This window comes from Tympanuchus pallidicinctus, unplaced genomic scaffold (genome assembly GCF_026119805.1).
Source record: "Tympanuchus pallidicinctus isolate F22 unplaced genomic scaffold, pur_lepc_1.0 scaffold1, whole genome shotgun sequence".
NCBI classification, from domain to species: domain Eukaryota; kingdom Metazoa; phylum Chordata; class Aves; order Galliformes; family Phasianidae; genus Tympanuchus; species Tympanuchus pallidicinctus.
In genome coordinates this window covers 40,207,194-40,229,008 of record NW_026294618.1, presented here as the reverse complement: position 1 = coordinate 40,229,008, position 21,815 = coordinate 40,207,194, and the positions used below count along the sequence as shown (strand labels likewise).

At 33.2% G+C, this 21,815-nt stretch overlaps 1 protein-coding gene across 4 annotated transcripts in view; it reads right to left on the bottom strand.

The window, feature by feature from the left end:
• GRIK2 (glutamate ionotropic receptor kainate type subunit 2) overlaps positions 1 to 21,815 on the bottom strand; it is a 352,850-nt gene that overhangs the window by 127,248 nt on the left and 203,787 nt on the right. For all 4 annotated transcript variants that reach the window (XM_052685593.1, XM_052685429.1, XM_052685664.1 and 1 more), the window contains 2 exons: positions 19,597 to 19,803; positions 4,925 to 5,148 (listed from right to left, as the gene is read on the bottom strand). In XM_052685593.1, coding sequence (XP_052541553.1) covers positions 4,925 to 5,148; positions 19,597 to 19,803 — 431 coding nt within the window. The remainder of the gene's footprint in view (positions 1 to 4,924; positions 5,149 to 19,596; positions 19,804 to 21,815) is intronic.

Here is a 21,815-nt window from a genome sequence, read left to right as displayed (position 1 = left end):
TAGTAATTTAGTAACCAGATTTCCATAGTAAAAAGGAGTTCCCTCTCATTCTACCATTAATTTCTTTCTACCAAGATAGTTTTAAAAGAATACTTTGAAAATTAATCCGACCAGCTCAAGGACAGAAATCAGCTAGCCAAAAAATATGAAATAAAAATGAAGACTGATGAGATGTAAAAGGTTATGTACGCACTCTAGAGAGACATAATGCTCAGGCATCTGCTCTAGTCTGAAGAAGCATGGAATTCCTATGCTTCTGCACAAAGAAAATATTAAGATAAATGTGTGGAGATATTTTTAAAGCTCTTGTCATTTATTATTATGTTTTACTTCAGCAAATAAGAGAAAAATTTGGTGATGAGGTAATGTTCACTGTGCTTTTATCACTGCTTAAAAGAAAATGAAAAAATATTTTATAATAAATGTTTTGACAGCTGAAACTAACAGAAAGTAGAATAGCATAATTATCCTGAAAGGAGGAAAAAGCAGGAAGTCCACCAGAATGAACGTGAGACTGACAAGTGAATCGAGCCCTTTAAAATGATAACGCATGATTCCATATTAGCAATTAAGGTTGTGAACACAGTTTAAGAATATTTACACAATAGATTCACTTCAGAGAGCTTGGTACATAAAATCTCATTTAGTGGAGCATTTTATCCAGGGTAGTTTATTTGTTTCATAGCTAATCCATAAGGGTGAAACATAATGTGTCTGTCTTCCAGGAATTAATTCCTGGAATTAATGTCTGTGATCTGTCAGGACATACAGACATGATCACAGCAAAAAGACCTGACAAAATAGAGGAATATTTAGATGTTCAGGGAATAATTGGAAAATCAGGTAGAAAATGATTGGCTACAAATATTTAGCCAGAATGTCATTCAGTCAGGGTTTTCAGAAAAGATTCAAAAGACATAGATGTGTAAAATCATAAATAATTGACTCCAAAAATCAGAGTACAACATATGCCAACTGAAGATTATTTGTTTGACTTTGGAAGTCATTGTTTGGAAGACCAAATAATTAAATCAAACATATATAGTTTTTTTTAAATATATGAAACCTGTTTTCTTCATCATATCTATGCAGAATGGGCAGTACATCAGACTTTGCAAAGGCCAGCAATAGGAAACAACTGCTTAGTATATACTGGCTAGTAGAAAAAAAAAGAAAAAGAAAAAGAAAAAAGAAAAAAAAGCATACAGTATATATATGTCTATGAAGTTGTCATCTAGTTTTGATGAAATAAGCTCATTTCTTGTGAAATGGAACAACTCATTGCACCATCAGACAAATATGAATAGGAAATACTAATCAACATTTTTCATTATACAGATCAGAAGATGTTGTGTACTTGACAGAAGTCCAAAAAGGACTTAGAGCGCTTTACCCTAGCCCTAGTTTTCCTTCTAATCATACACTAACTGTGACTTTAATTGGGATCTCGAATCAAAGAAATGAAAAGCAAACGTAGAGGCAAAAAAAAGATATTGGAATAGAAATTCAACGAGAAGTCAGATGATGCAAGGCACTGCTACAAGTGACACAAAGACATTGCTATCTAGCATCAGAAACAGATCTGTTAATGTTGCCACAAGAAAGATAATGCCACTTGACTTTTGTAATTCCCAGAAAAGTAATGAACGTAGTGCCAGGGAGACCAGGTTTATCAGTCACCAGACTGTATCACAAACAGAAGAACTTTTAGAGACTAACCAGCATAATTACTTACACTCAGTAATCACAACACAAAATGAAGAAATTTTCATATATGTGGAGCAATCATAGCCATAATGCCCAATTGGGAATGACAATTAAACACCATATACTACATAGTTAATCCCATTCAGAATGCAAGATCCGTAATTTCCACATAGATGACTGAGAGAAGCCTCCTAGCTAACAAACATATCTCTCTCCTTGCTCTTTGTTTCAGTGAATATGTAACAATTTCAGCTTTTTACATTCAGTTCTCAAAGTGAAAGGAAAAAGCAATGCTCTTCCAGATAAAGGAAAAGACTAATATAGAGGTATATTAATTTTTTTTTTTCTTTTACACCTACACTTACTTGATGAAAGCCTTTCAGCAATTCTCTCTCAAATATTCTTGAACCTCTTAATAATTTTCATCTTTCCATAAATAGACTCATACCACTAACTATTAGGTGATCTCCAAGTACCAAAACAGAATCGTGCTCTCTACTTTCAATGTACCAAGCTCTTACATTCTGGAACTGCTTGAAAGATATAATAAAATAATAAAACCATGGTGTGCTCACAAAACATTTGACACAAAAAAGAGGGATGTAAGTCTAACAGTAAGTGTTCTATACTGAATACTCTGATGAAATGTAATTACAGAACATCATGCCACAAAAGACATACTAAATGTCCAAACATAGATAAAACTTATTAAGAAACATATAATAATTATTATGAAACACTGGTAGTTAAACACTCATTATGACAGGATTGTTATGAAGTAAAAATGTTCTTAATAAGACCATCTAGATGAAATCTATTAATTTAGTTGCATACAGTCCAACAGTTCCACAAAATCAGGACTGAAAAGTACACCAATGTGTAACACTAAAATTATAGTCTATACTGAAAATACATACACAGAACTAAGCTGCAAAATCCTCTTCAATATCACACTTCAGGTAACATTGTTTCTCTTCACATGACAGACACATTTTGAAAATCGAATCACCGGCAGGTTCTTTAACTTTTGAATTCTTCTTTTTCTGTCTTTATTATTCAACAAGAGATTAAATTCGTAACTCATTTTTTTCCCCCTATTTTAACTATGGTAAACTATGGTATTAGAAAATGCTATTCCATATTAGAAGTTGCTCTTAACTACAAAAAAAAAAAAAAAAAACCTGTAAGAGGTCTTACAAAATCCAAAATTCAAAATCTTTTATTTCTAAATATGTGCTATGACTATTTGAACATGCAGCATAAGTTATTGAAAATCTGAGGGCTGATATAAAAAGATTTTTATACAATTTTATACAAAAATAGACTCCTCTGCTCAGTATAAAATCTATTTGGTAAGGCTTTACAATAAAAACAATGATTCCAAGTATGCAAGGATTCTATATTGCTGGTCACAAAAACAGATATGTGTAAAAAAGTTCAACAGTAATGTTATACTATGTGGTGTTTCTGCATGAAAATAAGCATTCTTTCCAATTGCATTAGTGAGATCAGATGACTGAATGCCTTAATTAAAAAAGGTTTCAATAAAAGTGCATCCTTCTTATAGAATGTAACAAGATATTTTTTTTTAGCATGAGCAAGAACTTAGCCATAAAACTTACTGAGAGCTGCATGACAAAAACACTGTGCATCATGCTGAAAATGTTCTGTAGTGATAACAGTAGGGTTAAAACTTTTGGACATACTCATCAATATTTTGCACGAGATGTTTCACGGCACAATATTTGTGATTTATGGTCAACAGTAAATTCTCTGCTTTCAGATGTATGTGTATTACAGAAACACCTCAGAAATGAGTTTACAGTTTGGTTATACAGTCCACTAATATATATTGTTCTTTCAAAGGACTTTCAATGTATACCTGGCTCATTAAAGCAGACTTCTAAGGAAAGTACAGAAAGCTAATCATTACAGAATGTGTTTCAGTGTTATCTATGTTGCTGCAATATCTCATGCACTTCATATACAAGTGATCTTGCTAAATTACTGATAAAATGACTCCTAGAAATATTACATTTTTTACTACAGAAACAATACAACCTATCTGGAATGAAGCATACAGCATCAAGGAAAGATGGAGAACCCTTACATCAACCACAACAGAGAGAGGAAAATATGAAGGGAAATATTGTGTATCAAACAATGAAATCTTGAGGTTGAAGTAAAATTACACTATTCGCAACATTTGCTCCTAAAAATCATTGGTACAGAAAAAAAAAAGAAAAAAGAAAAAAGAAAAAAGAAATCTCTTATTAAAGGTAAGTTTGGGATAAAAGCCAGCATAGTTTATATTTATTTGATTAAAAAAACTATTTAAAAGTGACTTCTGGGAGGAATCTGCAAAAAAATATTACTTTCACACCCCCAGGAACTGGTGATTGATTGTTGTTTTTTTCTGTCACAGTAAGACTCAAAGTTATGACATACAAGTTTACGTTTCTGTGAGCATCTTAAGTCAGTTTCAAAGAAAATGTAAATATAATGAGAATTTATGACAATGAGAGATATCTTCCTGCTTATATATATTGAAGAAAAACAGATAAAAAGTAGTTAAAAGGCAAGAAAGTCCAGTATTGCTTTTTAAAAATAACTTTATAATTTAGCAATTGTAAATTGTATTGAGGTCCTTAACTCTGGAAACTTGCTTCCGAACATATTCCAATCTAGGACTCTAAATCATATGTAATGTTTATCTAGCTTACAGTTAAAAACTAATTCTGCTACTCTACTTCTAAGACACTAATCTATACCGTTAATTTATTTGGTTTTTTAACGTGTGGTGGCCTAATTTGGACATCAAGGACTGACATGGGCAGCTAAGTACTGAATTTGAGATTAAACAAGACAGCAACAAACAAAATTATACTAACAAAATAAAATGTGTTGGTTCCTTTCTTTCTAAACACAGCACAAATGAGAAAAGACATTACATAAACTTGCTAATGTCTTTGAATTTGTAAATAAAAGATACAACCTAACTATCACCCTCAATATTCGGTGGCATAACAAACTGGACACTTAGAATGGCAGTGCAGAAAATTAATAGTGAGAACCCTCATCATTAATTATTTTTCTGTACATCACAAACTTAAAATATAAGAGTATGAAAGTAAGAAAGTTTTGTGACTTTTGACAATTATTAGTAAGAAAAAGATTATAACAATTGCCAAAAAAATCACAAAAGTTGACATGTTACCTGGCTATGACAAAGAGCACACAACTGACACCCAAGTAAGCCAGCAGAATATACATCCAGATATCAGGGGAGAGAGGATTCAGGAAGGAGAAGACGCCCGGGTTTGTACCATTGGGCTTGCGGTACAAAATACTTATTCCAAGAGTCATAAACGGCTTGGAAAAGTCGATGACTTTCTCACGAACATAGGTAATTGCCAACGGTGCAACTGCAAGATCAGCTTTCTGTTGACAGAAATACAAAAAGAGAAACAGGACACAAGTCAGAAGAAACAGGTTGAAGTAGAAATTCAGATTGCAGAAAGTTCATCAAAGAAGATGTTTGCTCTTGCACTAGTAAGGCTGAAATTTTAAACACTACTATACCTATTACTAGGAATGCAGATTTATTCTACATCTTTTTCAACTTCTCAAAATGTACGTATCAAGATTTGTCTTTATCACTCTTTTGAAACTGATGTAATTGAGACAGAGTTGTGAATATGCTTGTGCAAATGGAGGACAAGGAAGATTTGTTTCGTTTATTTTAATGCAAAAATAACAGTACAAATGAAGATTATTTTAAAGTGAGCTCTACAACTGAAAAGTTTTTACATGTATGTAGTGTAAATTCATCATTAGTACTTTTTTTTTGTTGTTCACCTGGTATTGTATATGCTATTTAACACTCTCAATTCCACATATTAGGGTATTTCAATGTTGCCTTTTGTTATTGCCTAGTTCAGTGTCCTAATGAGCACCTACCACATCATTAGATCTACTCTAGTAATGCACTACTGTATGAAAATGTGGAACTGTTGGCTCTATTCATTTAATTTAGTCAGGTTTCAGTGGTCAAAAACACCACATGCACTTCATTTTCATTGGTATTCAGAACTTGCAGGTACAAAGCAGACTTGCAAGGCTTCATTTCACAGCAGCTAAATTTTTATGGCTTGCATATTACTGATGATATTCCAGATGACACAGAAAGAAAACAGAAAGGAAAGTGCAAACATAAAACTAATTTTGATTAAAAGTTATAGAGCAACACAAAGAAGTTTGAGAAACACAAATAAAATTATTAGACTGACAGAAAAGTATCAGAGTCTGAAGCCAAGTCACCAGAGATTGTTAGAAGATATAGGTACCCAAAGAGAGAAAATACTGCTATTTGCAGTTCTGAATTTCAGTCATAGAACATGAACTGAGCCTTTACAAATAATAAATACTTTCTTTTAGGAAATGCTGCTGGAAATTCAACCCATGGCTATCAAAGCTGTATCAAAGCTGTGTAAATGTAAGTTGTTGCAAGTCTCTCCAGTGGAAAAAAAGCTCTAAGGAAACTGCAGACACCAAAAGAAATATAGCATTAGAATAAACAATGTATTTTTTATAAGACGGAACAAAACAATCAGATAATCCAATCTAGGAGGCATAGATCCAAAATACAGATCCCTGCTATCTTAGAATTATCTTCAGAATTCAGAATGATCAATGCAATAGCGACAGATGTGGGAGTGGGGAGACCTTTCTACCAGATCATATGTCCAGATATTTGTCTGTGATTATAACCTTTTTTTTTTTAATATGCTCAGTCATCCTACCATCATTTCACACAGTTCTATATTGTCTTAACAATTCCACAATCTGAGAAAAATTGTGAGGAACCACGTAACACTGCTTTTGCCTGGCACTATAGTACACTCTATGGTATGAAGAAAATATTTGTATATATCAGTTATCTGGTTAAACTCTAACTCCTTAAATTAATTGTAAATATTAGCTAAGAGTAATTCCTAAGTTTTGGTTAAGAAGGTACAGTATGAACACAGCATATGACAAGCTATTTTCAGATAATGACAGAGTAATTTATGTTGGAACAGACATTTGGAGTTCACCTAATCCAACTTCCTGTTCAGAGCAAGACCAATTTAGAAGCTCACACAACTGACATAATTTTCTGATACTGCAGAAAACACCATGTAAGAGTGATTCCCTGAAACTTATACTTACTGAAATTGGTACAAATAAAAAGCATTAGATGGGGGCAATATATTCAATGTCAAAAGGAGCATAAGGAAATGGAAATAATGCTCTTTCTTTCAAATTATCTACATAATTGTGATATCTATGAAGACAGAATTCATAATTTCAGATAAAATACAAACAAAATGTTAAAAAAAAACAGAAGAAAATGCATTAATCCTTATACTAATCCACACACAGCAACTTAAGTTCAAAGAATGATCTGTAAATTCAAGATAAAAATCATTTTCATTATGGCAACTATCTATGTCAGTCTGACTTCTGCTTAGAACTTGTAACTTCACAGTTCTAATAACACCACTTCCACTGTCCAAATGGATAACAATGTTGTATGCTTTCTAAAGTCAAACAGATGGTAAAAACATGGTAACAAGTAGATTTATTTTGCAAAATATGTGTATTGCTTCATACCTAGTGTTAGCATTTTTTTGGATTTAGTTTACTAGTGACTGTAAATGGCATATCTTTTCCTGACTCATGACAAAACTGAAGCTACGTAAACATTACCCAAAATGCAAAATACAGCAAGAATGACTGACATAAAAAGTATAATATTGCAAAATTTAATCATTTTGCTTATTAGACATATTTTACCTCCAAAATACTCAATTATCTTGGCATATATTTCAATCATAAGTGAATGTAAGAGAAATAAGAAGTATGGTTTCTAGAAGAGCATTATGAGGATCTCCTACAGTCTTTTACAATAGAGATATACAAATAAGAGAATTATATGAGTTAATTTCTCAGGTAGAATTGGGGATGAATGATGTGGCCCTCGTTTGGATCCACTTCAACAGTTCCAAATCTTTCTTGTACTTCAGAACCCAGTCCCCCAGGTGAAATCTAATGAGGGAAGAGCAAAGGGAGGTAATCACCTCCCTCATTCTGTTGTGCTCATACTTCTTTTAATGCAGCCAACGATTTGGTTGGCTTTCTGGGCTGCAAGTATGTCTTGCTAGGTCATGCAGAACTCTTGATCCGTCACCCAGTTTGTACTGATGTGTGGAATTGCTCTAGACAAGATTCAGGATTTACACTTGGCCTTGCTGAACATCACAAAGTTTTCCATGGGCCCACCTCTCAAGTCTGTCAAAATCTGTCTGGATGGCATCCTTTTCCTCCAGAGTACCAACTGCACCTCTTAGCTTGGTGTCATCTGCAGACTTGTTGAGGGTGTGTTCAATTCCAATGTCTACGTTGAGGATACTAGTATAAACTTATTAACAATCAGCTTTAATAAGAATGAAGTGATGGGTTTTCTCACACCACACTATGCAGATCCTGTCTGAAGGAATAAAGAGCTCCTGACAAATCTTACATACAAGAAAGAAGAATACCATATATGAAAGCAGGGACAAGTGTATCAGGAGTAATATAGCAACACTATCTAAACATACAGGCAGGACTAGGATAGTCAAAGCACATCTGGAGTTAAATGTGGTGAGAAATGTCTGGAGCAAGAAGTGGCCTGTAAGTACATAATCAGCCACAGGAACACAAAAGAAGATATGGAACTGGTGCCAAATGAGGGAGGGGATTTGATGACAAGGGACATGAAGAAGGTCAAGTTGTTCAGTTTATGCTTCACCTCAACCTTTACTTGTAAGAAGACTTGTCTTCAGGAATCCCAGCTTCCTGAGATTTGTGGGCAAGTATGAACCAAGGAAAACTTACTCCTGAGTGGAGGAGGAACAAGTGAACAAACATGGAAACAAACTGCACACGCAGAATTCTGTGGGACACCTCATGAAATATATTCACAAGTATTGAAGGAGCTGAGGATGTTTGCCATCCTCAACTATCTACAAAAGTATGTGGGGGTGAAGCTCCTAAGAACTGAAAGAAAACCAACATCACTCTTCAAAAAAAGAGGGTCTTGGGAAATAACGGCTGGTCAGCACTGACTTTATTCCTGGGAAAGTAACAGAGTAAATCTTGAAAGTCATACTAAGAAAAAAATAATAGTAAATAGACAATGAGAAAGAATGAAAAATGTCTGAGCTGTTGGACTGATTGAAGATATGAAGTTCAGCTGTAGCAAAGTTACCAGCATTATATCCCAGGGTTCAATAGTAGCACCAATACTGTTTAGTATTTGCAATAATTAGCTGGATGAGAAGACAAAATGGACCTTTAGTATGTCTGCAGATAATACTGCCAGGATTAGTTGATAGATGAGTGGATTATGCTGCTATTCAGAAGGACCTCAATAGGCTGCAAAAGTGAGCTGACAGGAACTTTGTAATGTTCAGATAAGGAAAGCATGAAATTCTGTATCCACTCAGGAACCAGTATATCTTCTGTAAGGCTAATCAGCTATGCCTCATTAGACAGAACATGGCCTATATTTCAGGGAGGCCATCCTTGCTAAGTACTTGGCATTGGCAAGGCACTGGCATGATTGGTTGAGATCCAGACTCCCTAGAGAGAGACAGGGTATACTAGATTGAGACCAACATAAGGCTACAGAGATGAATAACAGACTGGAACACTTGCCATACAAGGAAAGATTGAGAGCTAAGACAGTTTAGCCTGGAGAAGAAATGGCTTAGGGGACGCTGATAAATGAATATAAAAGTTTGGTGGGGTAGAGGGAACAAAGAAAAAAAGAGACAGATCCTCTCAGTGGTATCCAGTGAAAGGAGAAAAGGCAGTGGGCAAAACTAAAATGCTGGATATTACATTTAAACATAAGAAAAAACTAAGAATGGTCAAACACTAGAGCAGACTGGCCAGAGAGTAGTCTCCACCCTTAAGGAAAGTCACACCGGATGTGGTCTTCAATAATCTCTCAGATATTACAATAATATTAAGATATGGCATTTATTGCAATTATTTTATTTCTATATTATTATTTTACATTGGGGAATTAAATGGAAAGAGAAAATGTAAAACTACACTGCAAGACAATTTTCTTACAGATATCTCTACCTGATAAATTTTAGTAATTTGATAAAGAAAATAACTGAAGAGATGTTCTGGAAAAAAAACACTTTATCAAGTTACACACAGGATGTGTAAGCTCAGAATTAAAAAGTGTTATTTCTTGGTTCCCTGGAATATGGTGGATAGAACTGCACTTCCTGCTGGTGCCCAGTTCCAGTCTATTCCGGCACATTTGAGTGACATTTGAAATCATGCTGCCACTGTAATCTGAGCTTCTTTGTCAGCAAAACTCCAAACTTCATGCAGATTTAAAAAACAACTATCAGGGTTAGTCCAAGAGAACAGCAATGATACTGCTTCAGTGATAGCTCTTCATAACTGACCCATTTTTTCCTTATTATTATGCTGTAAAAATAATAGAAGTGTAAATCTTACAATAGCTTTCTCTTTATATTTCAGAATTATTAAATCAGTAGTTCTCTTGAGGGTTGGAAAGATCATTTTCAAAGTAACTTTAAAGTCTTCAGACATGGTACTGACAGGTTCTGAATGCTGCTCTTAAGATTTTGAAAGAAATTCATTATTTTTCTGACCTGGCGAACTATCAAATATCTAGTAAAGATCACCAGTTACGAGTTTTAAGAATACATTGAAATTTGTATATTGTAAGATTTTTAATATTTCAGATTTTTAATAATAATATTTAATAATTTTAATAATTTCAGAATAACAGTGTAGAATATTTTAAAATACTAGTCCACTTAATTAAAAATAAATAAATTTATAAATAAATTCAACAAAATACATATAAATGAGCCTTCTACTTTTAACATAGAAGAAATCATACCTCAGACACAAAATGATTTTTATAATTGAGAACATATTTTTGGTATTAAACAACTTGTCTTTCATACTGCAAGTATAATAGATCAGAGTTAACACCTCTCAATTCCTCAAATGTTGTGCATGATATTGTATTCTGGACACTATTCCCAGGGACACATCTCCCAACATATCTTGAAACTCTGTGATGAAAATGCTACTTTATTGAAAGCTGGTGTTCTCCGGAATACCATCATCACAAATTCTATCTACCCTATCTGAAAAGTTCAGTTCAAGATGTTTAGAAATTCTTTGAAAATGAAGAAAAGATAAACATATGAATATTTTATTTATTTTCAGCCTTCATTATCAGAAACAATATAAGAAGTTAATTTTATTGTACTTTCTCCATGAATCTATGTATCTGATTTACATAGATCCCCTAAAAATCTTTCAAAGTCCTTCTGTTTCCACTTCCATATGAAGGAAACCAAAGCAGTAGCAACAGTGTGTTCACAAGAGCTATGAGCAGAATTTGAATCCCTGATCTACCAAGCCTGTAAACATTGCCCTTAACCGTTAATTTAGAACAAGATTTGAGCAGGCAAGGAAGAGTAGGGAAGAGTGGGAAATGCAGTATCAATCAAGTTTCCCAGTACAGGTGATCTTTATTCGGATATTTTCTGTACATGCAAGTACAAATCGTAGAAGCAGCCCCAAGAATAAATAACCTGAATGAATATGATAAGCTTTAAAAATCACCTTTGTAATGAAAAATTCTCACTAGAGAAAAAATACATATCTGAATAGAGAACTTGTTCCATCAGTTTTCTCCAGGTAATTTAGTTTTCACTAAATGGGGCCAAACCCAATGACCAACCTTTCTTGAACAGGAGAAAGAGAACAAAAATATGCACACACAAAATTATCCAATAACATGGACAATTCAGTGGAAATTAACTTTGCTAATGGGGAATTCTAACTTTCACTTATATTTCACTTCAGCAGACATATACATACAAACAATAATCTTCATGTTATTTTCTAGCACTTTTCCCTGACTTTTTAGCAACAAACCTCTTTCTTCAATGTTAATAAGGAATTCATACACACATTTCTCTGCTCTTCATTGAATTAACATTTGACTACACTGCTTTTGGCTTAGGATTTCTTTCTTTGACATTTTAGATTACTTTCTTACATTTTATATTTTATATTATTTTCTTTCTTTGGCATTTTTGCATAGATTTCTGCAGTGCTTTCTACAACTCTCTATCTTAAGCTTGCACTTCTTTTCTGCCTAATATTCACTCTGTGTTAGAATCTGTTTGTACATTTTCACATAAGAATATAATTTAAAGCCTTTAGGAGAGAGTGAAAAGCCTGCAAATTATGTGCTATCCTGTGAGCGTAGCAACTAATTATTATTCTCAGTGGTTCCGTGATCATGCAGACCAATTTTTTTATGTTTCAACATTAAAAAGAGAAAAAAAACAATCATATAAAAATTAAATAGTAGGTGTTAAGCAATGTGGTGTGCTTGACTGAGCTACACTAATGAATTCAAACACTCAAGATGAGAACTTGCAAACAGGTTCTGTAAGACTATGGATATATTCAGCTGGTTTTAAGTGAAAAACAGAAGAGCAAGTAACGAGAGAGAAACTGTTAGTTGCTTGTTGGGGATACACTTGCTTGCTGTTCACTCAACTTTGGTTAAAAGGCACTGTAAATAAAAGGCACTTAAAATTGTGTATTAGACTGAAAGTCAGAAAAAGAACAAGCAATATTTTCTGGCATATTATTTATAATAAATTATACAATAGACTTCCAGACAAGATTTCACAAAGAAATGAAATGCAGTTTTAATGAGGAAAAGAAAGCATGGAAACAATAAGTATTGGAAGATATATATACTTAGAACAATAGGTATATGACAGGCTGAGGGATCTGGACTTATTCAGCCTGGAGAAAAGAAGGCTGCGGGGTGACCTCATTGCAGCCTTTCAATACCTAAAGGGAGACTACAAAGAGGAGGGGAATCAACTCTTTGAAAGGGTTGATAACTGCAGGACAAGGGGAAATGGCTTTAAGTTGAGGGAGGAGAGATTTAGGGGGAAATTCTTTACAGAGAGAGAGGTGAGGTGGTGGAACAGGCTGCCCAGAGAGGTTGTGGATGCCCAATCTCTGAAGGTGTTCAAGGCCAGATTGGATGGGGCCCAAGGCATCCTGGTCTAGTATTGAATGTGGAGGTTGGTGGCTCTGCATGTGATGGGGGGTTGGAGATTTATGATCCTTGAGGTCCCTTCCAACCCTGGCCATTCTGTATGATTCTGTACACATGTGCAGAAATACATTAAGGGCACTGAACAATTATAGAATTATAGAAGGCAGATAGCTTGGGACTTATTTTTGCTTCTATTTGAAGTGAACTAGAACTTGCAACATGCTATAAGATATTCTTCTGCCTATAGCTGCTGCTCTGTCACAGGTCTTAGACATGACAGTACTATGTGGATGTCCTAGACAACTAAAGGAAGCTCAGGTGGCACAGAAATTTAAGTGTCAGCTGTAAAGGAGAAATTCAAATTGTAATTACTCATCAGTGGTAATTCTTGGCCACTGAACAACTTGGCACTGAGGGCAAGAACAGGTTAAATTGGCTGGAAGTAGAAATAGAGGCAGAACACTTTATGCAAGTGAGTAAAATTTCCCTTGTTGGTGAGATAAGAAGGACAAAAACTGTCTTGTAAGAAACCTGGAATGTGAATGCTCAGGGACCACACCAGGGAAGAGAATTGGCACTGGACAGGGGCCAAACACTGTGTTGAGGCACTTGATACCAACACTCCTATGGCTGGTGCTGGCATACTTCTATTGTACCTTTGCAGTCTCCTATAAGATCCACTTACAGCATTAAAACACCATCCAGTGCATCTGTCTTTAAATAGTTTAATATTTAATCAAAAAATTGTTTTTAATTCTCCTCAAGTACTACAATAAAAATTCCTCAAAAGTTACTGCTCAATCCATAGAAGTTTAAACTCCCACTGCAGCTAGTGGAGGTCTAATCAATAAAGATGATACAGTCTAAAGAGCAGTTCAGCTAACCAAGGTCTACGAAAACTGTTTTGTGTCTACTGCCTGAGATACCTTGCATATCCAATTTGCTGTCAAATGTACTGCTCTAGAATATGATTAATATTCTGTTCCACATATGCTGCCCTACATAGATATGCTTGGGATCACGGAACGTATCGTGTCATGAATCGATTAAAAAATGCCTGCCGAGAAATTTCTAATGAAAAAAAAGGATTTCGATCTAAAGAGTTATAGTTAATAAGTTGTCCTTTTCTATTTTAACCTGGGAAACAAAAACAAAACCACATTTTTTTCTTGACTGGGGGTTAAATTCTCTGATGAAATGTGAAAAATTTTTAATAATGACTTCTGCATAATCTGCAAAACGCACACAAAAAAAATGAAGGAGGTCTAATTATGGCCTCATGATTCAAAAGGGAATAAGTAATAGGAAGCACTTGCAACAGCACTTAATATAGTTAGACAAAAGCTTCATGAAATGAATGAAGCTTTGAATTGTTATGAAATATGAAATGTTATGCTTAAGCCAGAGAAGACCATAAGAGTTCAAGAAATAGATTAGTATGCTCTAGGAAAGAGAAACAGGGTAGCTGCTAAATTCAAATATATAAAAGAAAGATGTTAGTGCTGTATGCGTATGAGAAAAAAAAAAAAAGTTTTTTCAAGTTTTACAGAAGATATGTCAAGATCTGAATGCATTTTCTATGGAGAAGCTAAAAAAAAAAAGAGGAAAACACCTAAAACGTCTCCCAGTTTTCAAGATTTAGCAGAATGTTGATGTTCAGAGCAAGTTACAGTCCCAAGTAGCCAACACAAAAGAAGAGACCTAAACAATTGTGCACAGACCTGAATTTTCCAACATCAGGTAGTTTAGGCAAAACCACTTTTCAAAGTCACTGCTCATATCCTACCTCTGCAGTAATAACTAGATTGTCTTGTGAAATATTCTCATTATTTGAACAAGATGATGAAAGCTAGCAGAACATTATCTAGAGAAAATCCAGGGCATATTGTGGAAAAAGTAACTAAATTGTTCGAAGAAATGCAGGAAGGAAGAAGTAATGTAGCATTTCATTTGACAAAAATAACATAAAATAATTGAATGAAGACATTTAATCCAGTGATCCTCTGTGGGGAAATATTTTGAAAATGGTTTAATAAAAGCATTCAATAAGTAGGAGCATATGCTTAAGTGTCCGTACATTAATTAGGAGAATCATTCATAAAAAAAATTGAAGATAATTCACAGAGCAGGGATTAAGTGTTAGAGATAGCTTTGGAAATGCCTCAAGGTACGGTATGTTCATTGATAAAATGATGAAGCTGAAAAGTAGGTACGGTGTACTAAGAGCACTAGCAGTAAATCAGGCTTTATTTTCCAGAACATACAGTGTTGGTGTAAAAAGGCAAAATGCTCAGTCTTTCTTTCTCCTGCAACCTCTTAATATATTGTCAAAACTTAAGAGATTTTCATGAATGAAGGAAGATAAATGACTAAACCATCATGCATTGTACTGAAAGTCTGCTAGATCTTTTGCATGAAAATTATAAGGAGGAAGACTGCATCTATCATTAGGAAGAAGAGGCAACAGAACTCCTTAATCGTTCCCAACAAAGCTCTATTAGGCAGAGATTGTTGTGAACGTGAAGAGAAGTAGTATGCTCCAATGTGATGAAATTGAATTATGGAAGGGAAGGAAGAAAAGAAATGGAAGAAACTTAAATTCCTTGACTCACATAGATTTTTCTTCATCTTAAAAAGATGAAAATCGACCAAAAAAATCAGTATAGTTGTGTATTTGAAGCTCTTATTAACTTTCATATAGTAATAAAAAGGGTTTGGATCTATCCTTCAAAAACATAAGTACTTGAAATCAGATGGAAAAAGTAGCAAAATAAAAAGCTATTGTCAGAAGATGTCTCCAGGAGTATTTTAAACCTGTTACATAAATATCAGAAAGTATTTTGTTATTGAGAAAACAGAAGGCCACTAGTGTGTTTGTCACTGCTACTAATTTTATAATTGTAACCATTTCACATGTAAACATTTATTACTATGTAAGGTACTGATTTTAAAAAATACAAATGATACTGAAGTTCAAGTCTATGTCTGAAGCTAATTCAAATTAAGTAGTGCTTTGCCCAACTGCATAAATCTTACCTTCTTCCATGCTGAAAATTCTACTCTTCTATGAAATGAAAGGAAGTTCCCATTAAATTCTTACATATAATAAAACAGTAGTCATTCTTTAAAAGCTGGACCTTTTATGTAACTATTTATGAATCAAAAAAGATCTGCAAGCCTTAAAGACAATTTGCAATGCAAAAGCTTTGCACTGTAGAAGAACCATTCTAACAGTCATGGAAAAAAGAAAGATTATTTTCAGTGGTGTTATAGTAACATTTTACTTCCCAGCGGATTTTAACTTTCATTTATATCTCTTAGAAAGTATAACATAGCAGTTATTTATTTGTTTTAGAACCCAATTATAAGAATGTTTTGAAATAATTCTGGATTTATAAAACAGACTGTATAATAGAAGTAAAATTACATACTTTTACTCTAGCAGTATCTGCTGTCTACAGTAAAAAATAGTTTACACATACTATCTCATGTAATATGATACACCTCATAACAATTTTTCAGCACCACAGACAAACTTAAAATCTCCAGAATTCATAACCTCCAATCCAAAAGTAATTCAAGAAGTCTATTCTAATTTGAATGCAAATAAGGACAAAGACATCAAGTCACTACAAAGAATACTTCTTTATGAAGTATGCATCCATAAAGGATGGAGATACCTGGATTTTAGTTTTCCCCACCCATTTGCCCTGAATATCTCAAATCTTCATATTAAATTAACCAGATGAAAATATGGAGGGGGGGGAAAAAAAAAAAAAAAAAAAAAAAAAGAGTAAGAATCCTCATTGTGGCAAATAGATTAGGCACCCTAATTGGAGAAATTCCATTTAAAATGAAAAATCTCATCTTGTTATTGTAGTTGGTATTTCTTTACCATTTGCAGCTATAGATACCACTGTCTTTTCCAGAAAGAATTCATTTTCCTTCAATTGTCAAAGGGAACACATCAGTGATTACTGAACTCATTTTTCACTTTCAAAATATTTACCATTTATTCAGAAATAAACTAGTCATTGTTTGGAAACTAATATCAGAATGATGTCATTTGAAAACAACATATGTAGCAGCAAAAGAAAGAAGAAATGGAGTAAAACATAGGGAAATGGATTGAAAACATAAAAAGCCAAATGCTTCCTTCATTTCTCTGTTCACGCTACATAATTTCAAGCCTAAGACTTACATGATATGCTGAGCTCAGTTCATTTCACTTAAATTTTTGAGTACACATAGATTATTTTTGGTACTGTTTATCTAATAAATTTTGAATCTTCCTTCCTACACACATAATTTTTTTTCTTGAGTTACAAATTTTACAAACTACCTTTGTAAATATATTTACTATGGCATGCTATCCATTCTTTCTAATATTAACTGACTGACGGTTCAAATATAACAAATAGGTAAAAAATAAATTCTAAACATATTTTGTAAATGCACGTAGACGCTGCAACTTTGATAACTGCATCTTTACTTTCTCGTCTTTTTATTTAATTAGACAGGTTAAAAAATGTATGTTGAATCATTTTAATGAAATATGATAAGTATTTAAACTAATCAAAATTAAATAAAAATCAGTTCATTATCTCACTTTGTATAAAAGAATGCTTTTGACACTTCATTAAATATTCTGTACAGGAATAGAAAATGAAAACTAAGCTGATGTGCAAAGGACTCAAAAAAATTGAATCATAAAATGTGGTAACTGTCTATCTAGAATACTCTAAATTCTTATCTATCAGTACTCAGGTTAGAGGTGTTGTTTACTAATAAAACATATCAATAATATGCAATGATGAGCAGAAATGATAGAAATGTATGAGTAATATAATGCATGTATTTCAAATAAATTGCAGGATAAGAACAAATAAAAATATATAAAATTTAGAAGGAATATTCTAACTATTGGGAAATCAAGAAACTATTGGAAGTCCAGTCTAGAGACATACTAGTAAAAATATTTAAAATTATTAAACTGATTTTTTCTTAATTAAAAAAAAAAAAAGTTAAAATTTTTAGTTAAAAATGTAAGAAAATTTGCAATATAATACCTATTCACCCAAAGACCAAAAAAAGTTAGAAATTGAAGAGTTTTTTGTTCAGCATAGCGTGGGAGTGTAATACATAGTATGTCTCAACACCCTAATCTTGGTATGATACAGGAGGTTAAACTATATCTTCCAAAATGCACTTAGTATTTTATCTAAACTGTTTTTATTCATACGTAAGCAGCATTTGAAAGGGCAAAATACACTTTAATCAAAGTTTAATTTTATGCAAGGAGAAAGATGAACACATTCCATTCTATGCTATCAAGAGGAAAGGACTGGAAAAGCTGTTCTGCAGCTCTCACTCTTGCAACATCCTTAAAAGTGCTTCATTTTCAGATTACCTTCACAAAAGTTTAGGAGGCTCCGCCAGTGCTTGTTGAAGAAAGCTTTAGGGATGAATAATAACTCACTACAAAATAAGTTTTTTTCTGAGCCTCTAAAGAATTACGTAAGAAATATTTTTTCTAATCACTAGAAAATTATTTCGGATGATAATATCTAACAGCCACCAAATCTAACAACTATGTATGCCTATGCATTGTGCATGTGTGAATTTGTGCATTTATAGAGATGGAAAGAGTCAAGCAAAATATCTGTTTATATGCATGTACATGAGGTACAGTACATACACATATTTAAAGATAATATAATATTCTCACACACTTATATTAAAAGTTAGAAACTAGACATAATCAACATCTGCTGCAACAGAATTACCAGATCATTATTTACTAGAAAAGTAAAGTAGAAAGATGAAAGCCCTCTTAGTAAACAGAATATTTTGATTAGCACACGTTCTGCTCATACGCTGAAATCTTAAGTAAACGATTAGTGAAAATTAATCTTCAAGTTATCCATGCACTTTCTGCCATCATTAGGAAGTTTCACTTGAATTAGCAATAAAATAATCTCCCATTTTACCTATTTAGAGTGACACTGATGTGCAGAACATGTATTATCTTAAATTCTTTGATCAAATGTCTCTCTATTAAGTAATTCACTCAGATAAATGCTAAAAGGCAAAACAGCATAATTCTCAAAAAATTTACAATCTAAAATGAGTCTAAAAAGCTGAATTCAACTGGCATGACCAACATTGAAAGGACACAAACTAATGTCTGATATAAGTAATTGTAGTGGCACCTGTTTTAAAACACATTTCACTACTTTACTGCATCAGTATATGTTGCTATCTTACTGTTTGCACTTAATTGCCGAAGTTTCAAGAAATATGCTCTTCTGTGTTTATCAAATAATTTATGTGTCTCAGATCCACTATCAGAGATCTGACTACTATGGATTAATGAAAATATATATTATGTCACTAATAAAAAACAAATAAAAATAACAGATATTTGTTCACCAAAAGGAGTTCTGACTACTATTTGGAAATATGCCATGGAAGAGCAAAACTCACTTGGCAGAAATAAAACACTGTTGATAAAATAAAGATGTAGAACAGTCTTGGTTTAACAAACAGAATTTGGAGGAGAAAAATCATGGATCTACTTGCATTAATCTTTTAAACTTTCTCCAAGGCACTACTATTCAAATGGTCCTACTGTACAATGTTTTATAATTTGCACAGATAATATTGAAATCTAAATGGATAGTGGAAAGCCTAAAAAATTAACTTACATGATCAATTAATTCACGAACCATTCCATTCCACTGTCCACTGGCATCCTCCTGGGCTCCATATTTTCCATCCTCCACCAGTCTAATCTCATAGGAAAATCCAAGGATAGTAGACAGCTCCCTGAGAAGGTCAATGCAATAACCTTCAAACCGATCATTTCCATACAAAGGTTTATCTGACTTCTTGAACATTACATATGGCTCTTCCTGTAAAATTTGAAAAGACAGAACAAATATTGAATGCCCCCCCATATCTTCCTTTTTTATTCTTTCTTATCTAAATTATTATACTATAATGATTACCCTCCCTGTAAAATAATATACTATAATGATTACCCTCCATATAAATGAAAAGTAGAATTCTCTTAACTTTTGCCTATAAGTCTCATTAACAAGTTACATAATGCATTAATAATAAATGCATTGTTTGAACGAATACAGTAAGCCTCTCATAACACAATAAAAATGTGATTTAACAACTGAACAAGAATAAAACTTTAATTCAAATCCCAAATCAATCAAATGCTTTAAGAATCAGTTTTTACATTTCTCTTGATATGAGCTCTTAACTGTTTTCTCAGTGGTTTCATAGATGAAGCATAGAAAACACACAAAGAGAGAAAAAAAAGTCTGCCCTACTGCTTCAGCTTATATGCTTCCATTTTTAATACTGTGGCAAAAACAGACAAAAAGTTAACTCAGAAAGTCAATTATATGGCATATGTTCCATGAAAACTGAATTTAATTTCTTTAAAAGTTTATTTTCATATATGTTTATAATTTAGACTATGATATGACTTCTCCTCATAAAGTGATGTGGAAATAGGGCAGTAAATAACTTAAAATAATCATCAGAATATTCATAATTATAGGAAGAAATATTTAGGAAAATGCAAGGCTTTAACATCTCCTTATTTAGGGTAATCTTATTTAGGGTAATCTCAAATACAAAGCTGAAGGAAAATATAAACCAAATAAATGGTTGGGTTTACTACAAATCTTCAAGTTGTATGTGAAAGGTTCAATATATTACTTAGTCTGTACTTGTGCATTAGAAAGGTTTTTCTCATTTTAAACAAAAATAAAAAATAAGAACAAAGAAAGGTAGGAAAAATGGCAGTAGATGCAATTACTGCACCAAATACAAGTTTCAGATGAACTCTCCAGAATAACTTAATAGAGCCCTAAATCTCCACATCAGCATTCAGTGGGGTTAAAGGCACTTCATTCCACAGGCATGTGACAGCTTTACTAAGGATCTGTCAGCATTTCCAATGTAAACCTGTATCTTGAAGTGACCCATGATTTAAGCTTTTTTGTCTATATAAAACCAGAATGCTGGTATGCAGGATTTTACTCAGAATGCAAAGAAAGCAAGGAGACCGTTTACTGTCAGAAGAAATTTCTTCAGAAGATGTTTGTTTCTGTTGAATTTTTCGCTCCTCTTAAGGAATATTGGATTCATTGGGGAGTAATCAAAGTATTCAACACATACAAAGTGGTTGCAAACTGGAATATGAGAAGTTATTTTCTGTAGATGGAACAATTGCTAATGGCCTTAAATCTTAACAAGAGAAATTCAGGTCAGATATAAGGAGGAACTTCATAATGATGGGCATAATTAAGTGCCACAGTAGATTATCTAAGAGCTTGGACTGTGTTGCTAAAAGAAAAAGATAACCTTAATTACACACAGATATAAAGAAGGCAAAGAAAACAGCTACCTGGGGAACTCTGCTATAGAAAGAACATTCATCATCTAATAAATTAAATTCTGACAATTAAAATTTGTCTACATCAACTGTTCAGTTCAGTGGTTTTGAAGTTCTCAAAACGTCTGGAATTCCTTCAAACATATTATCCAATATTAAATTGAAATATTGAATACAATTATTTACGCAAACTTTAAATTCAAACATTTATACCTGAAGATGTAAAAAATCTCAGATATGTCCGCCTCAAACAGAACAATATTAAGTTCCTAGATAGCTTGGAATGTTCATATACAGAGACCCTAGACGTCTGTTCTCTGAATTGCTCAGATATTTACAGTCACACGTCCCATAGTCTATTTGAAATCAATCTACTAAACAGAAGTTTTGCTTCTATCTCTCATTCCATGCAACACTGTATTGCACGAAGAATTTAAATGTGTATGATATCAGAGAAGTAGTATAATCATCAGTGCATGCTGTTATGTCTTCTTTATCCTGTAAGGA